Source organism: Mesitornis unicolor, unplaced genomic scaffold (genome assembly GCF_000695765.1).
Source record: "Mesitornis unicolor isolate BGI_N332 unplaced genomic scaffold, ASM69576v1 scaffold8471, whole genome shotgun sequence".
Lineage (NCBI taxonomy): Eukaryota > Metazoa > Chordata > Aves > Mesitornithiformes > Mesitornithidae > Mesitornis > Mesitornis unicolor.
In genome coordinates, this window is record NW_010165717.1 from 1 (window position 1) to 2,579 (window position 2,579).

General features: G+C 57.8%; 1 protein-coding gene across 1 annotated transcript; it reads left to right on the forward strand.

The window, feature by feature from the left end:
* Window positions 1-1,090: 1,090 nt before the first annotated feature.
* LOC104548645 (chromobox protein homolog 5-like) lies at window positions 1,091-1,488 on the forward strand (the record flags this gene model as incomplete). The annotated part of the gene is made up of 2 exons (XM_010194724.1): window positions 1,091-1,227; window positions 1,302-1,488. Coding segments are annotated over exons 1-2 (324 nt in total), but the record flags the coding sequence as incomplete, so codon positions are not given.
* Between the last annotated feature and the right edge of the window lie 1,091 nt (window positions 1,489-2,579).

A 2,579-nucleotide genomic window follows, 5' to 3' on the forward strand; every position in this document is an offset into this window, starting at 1 on the left:
CCTGCGCAGTGGCGAGCACCGGGATCGGGCCGGGTTTTGCCGTCCCCGGGACCGGCCCTGTCAAGGTCCCCACGGGCGGGAGAGCCGGAGCGAGCTAATCCGATTCAAGCTTGCTCCTTTCTTTGCTTCAAACCGGCGCTTTTTGCCTCAAACTGGAGGTTTTTCCCTCAAAACGCCGCTTTCCTTTTGTTCCTCCGGGGCTCCCATGCGCGGCTGCAGGGATGCGGCGCCCGAGGGCTCCGTTCCCAGCCTTTTTACACCCAAAATTGCCCATTTTACACCACAAACTGCACCACGTATTCCCAAATCCATCCCTTTTCCGCCCAAATTCCCCCCTTTTTCCACCCAAACCCTCCCTTTTTCCACCCCAAACCTCCCTTTTCACACCCAAACCCACCACCACCAAGTCGCACCGGTTTGGCCTTTCGCTGCCCAGGGAACGGGAAGGACGAGGAATTTCCTGGCTCCATCGAGTTTTTTTAGGACTATATTTCAAAAAAAACCCTCATTTTGGTCTTAAAACCTGGTTTTTTTAAAAGAAAACCCTGGGTTTCGCTGCTTAACAGCAGCAAATTCACCCCAAAACAGGGAGAGGGAGGCTGGGGTTTCCTCTTTCCTCCCTCACCCCTTTTTAATTCTTCTTTAAAACCCCTAAAAAAGGTTGAGGTTTTTTATTGCTGTGTTATAAATAGGGGGGGAAATGGGGTTTTTTTCCCAAGCGTTTCCCTGTGCCTAAATCCCCACTATTTTTTTAGGAGTTTTAACCCAAATTACATTGCCCTCTGCCTAAATTTGCTGACTTGGGGGGGGGTTTAACCCACTTTACATTTCCCTGTGCCTAAATCCCCGTTGTTTTTACAGGTTTTAACCCAAATTACACTGCCCTTTGCCTAAACCCTCCCCGTTTGTAGGGCTCTTACCCCAAATTGCAATGAGAGGCGCCTCCTCCTTCGCCGCCACCTCCTCTTCTTGTGGATTTGGGGGGTGATGGGTGGCAGGGGGGTCCTCAATAACCCTCCTCTGTGTTTTTTCCACCTCTCCCATGTGTTTTTGTGTCCCACCCCACCCCAGGACCAGTGGGCGCTGCGCTATGGGCAAGAGGAGCAAGCGGCCAGCCGACAGCTCGTCCTCGGGTGACGAGGAGGAGTATGTGGTGGAGAAGGTGCTGGACCGGCGCGTGGTGAAGGGCCAGGCCGAGTACCTGCTCAAGTGGAAGGGCTTCTCCGAGTAAGTGTCAGCGGGGACGGGGATGGGGAGGATGGGGACAGTGACCCGGATGCCAATTGGTCATTGGGTGACAGGGAACACAACACTTGGGAGCCGGAGAAGAACCTGGATTGCCCGGAGTTGATCTCGGAGTTTATGCGCAAGTATAAGAAGATGAAGGAGGGCGACGGGAACAAACCACGGGAGAAGGCGGAGGGAGCCAAGAGGAAAGGAGGGCTGCCCGCTGGCGGGGATGACGCCAAGGCCAAGAAGAAGAGGGAGGTGAGGACGGAGACACGCCAAGGGGATGGGCACACAGGGATGGGGACAGGGATAGGCACCCAGGGACAGGGACCGGTACCCAGGGATGGGGATGGGCACACAGGGATGGGGACAGGGATAGGCACCCAGGGACAGGGACCGGTACCCAGGGATGGGGATGGGCACACAGGGATGGGGACAGGGATAGGCACCCAGGGACAGGGACCGGTACCCAGGGATGGGGATGGGCACACAGGGATGGGGACAGGGATAGGCACCCAGGGACAGGGACCGGTACCCAGGGATGGGGATGGGCACACAGGGATGGGGACAGGTACCCAGGGACAGGAACAGGCATCCAGGGATGGGTACCTGGAGACAGGGACTGGTACCCAGGGATGAAAGTGGGCACCCAGGGACAGGCACCAAGGGATGGGGACCCAAGAACAGGAACTGGTACCCAGGGATGGAAATGGACACTCAGGGATGGGGACAGGCATCTAGGGATGGGAACTGGTATCCAGGGATGGGGACAGGCACACAGGGATGGGAACTGGTATCCAGGGATGGGAACAGGCATCCAGGGATGTGGACCCAGGGACAGGGACAGGCACCCAGGGAGGGACTGGTACCCAGGGATGGAAGTGGGCACCCAGGGACAGGCACCCAGGGATGGGGACCCAGGGACAGGAACTAGTACCCAGGGATGGAAGTGGGCACCCAGGGACAGGCACCAAGGGATGGGGACCCAAGAACAGGAACTGGTACCCAGGGATGGAAATGGACACTCAGGGATGGGGACAGGCATCTAGGGATGGGAACTGGTATCCAGGGATGGGGACAGGCATCCAGGGATGTGGACCCAGGGACAGGGACTGGTACCTAGGGATGGAAATGGACACCCAGGGATGGGGATGGACACCCAGGGCTGGGAATCCAGGGACAGGGACCGGTACCCAGGGATGGGGATGGGCATCCAGGGATGTGGACCCAGGGACAGGGACTGGTACCTAGGGATGGAAATGGACACCCAGGGATGGGTACCTGGAGACAGGGACCGAAATCCAGGGACAGGGACTCGTACCCAGGGATGGGGACAGAGCCCCACTGAT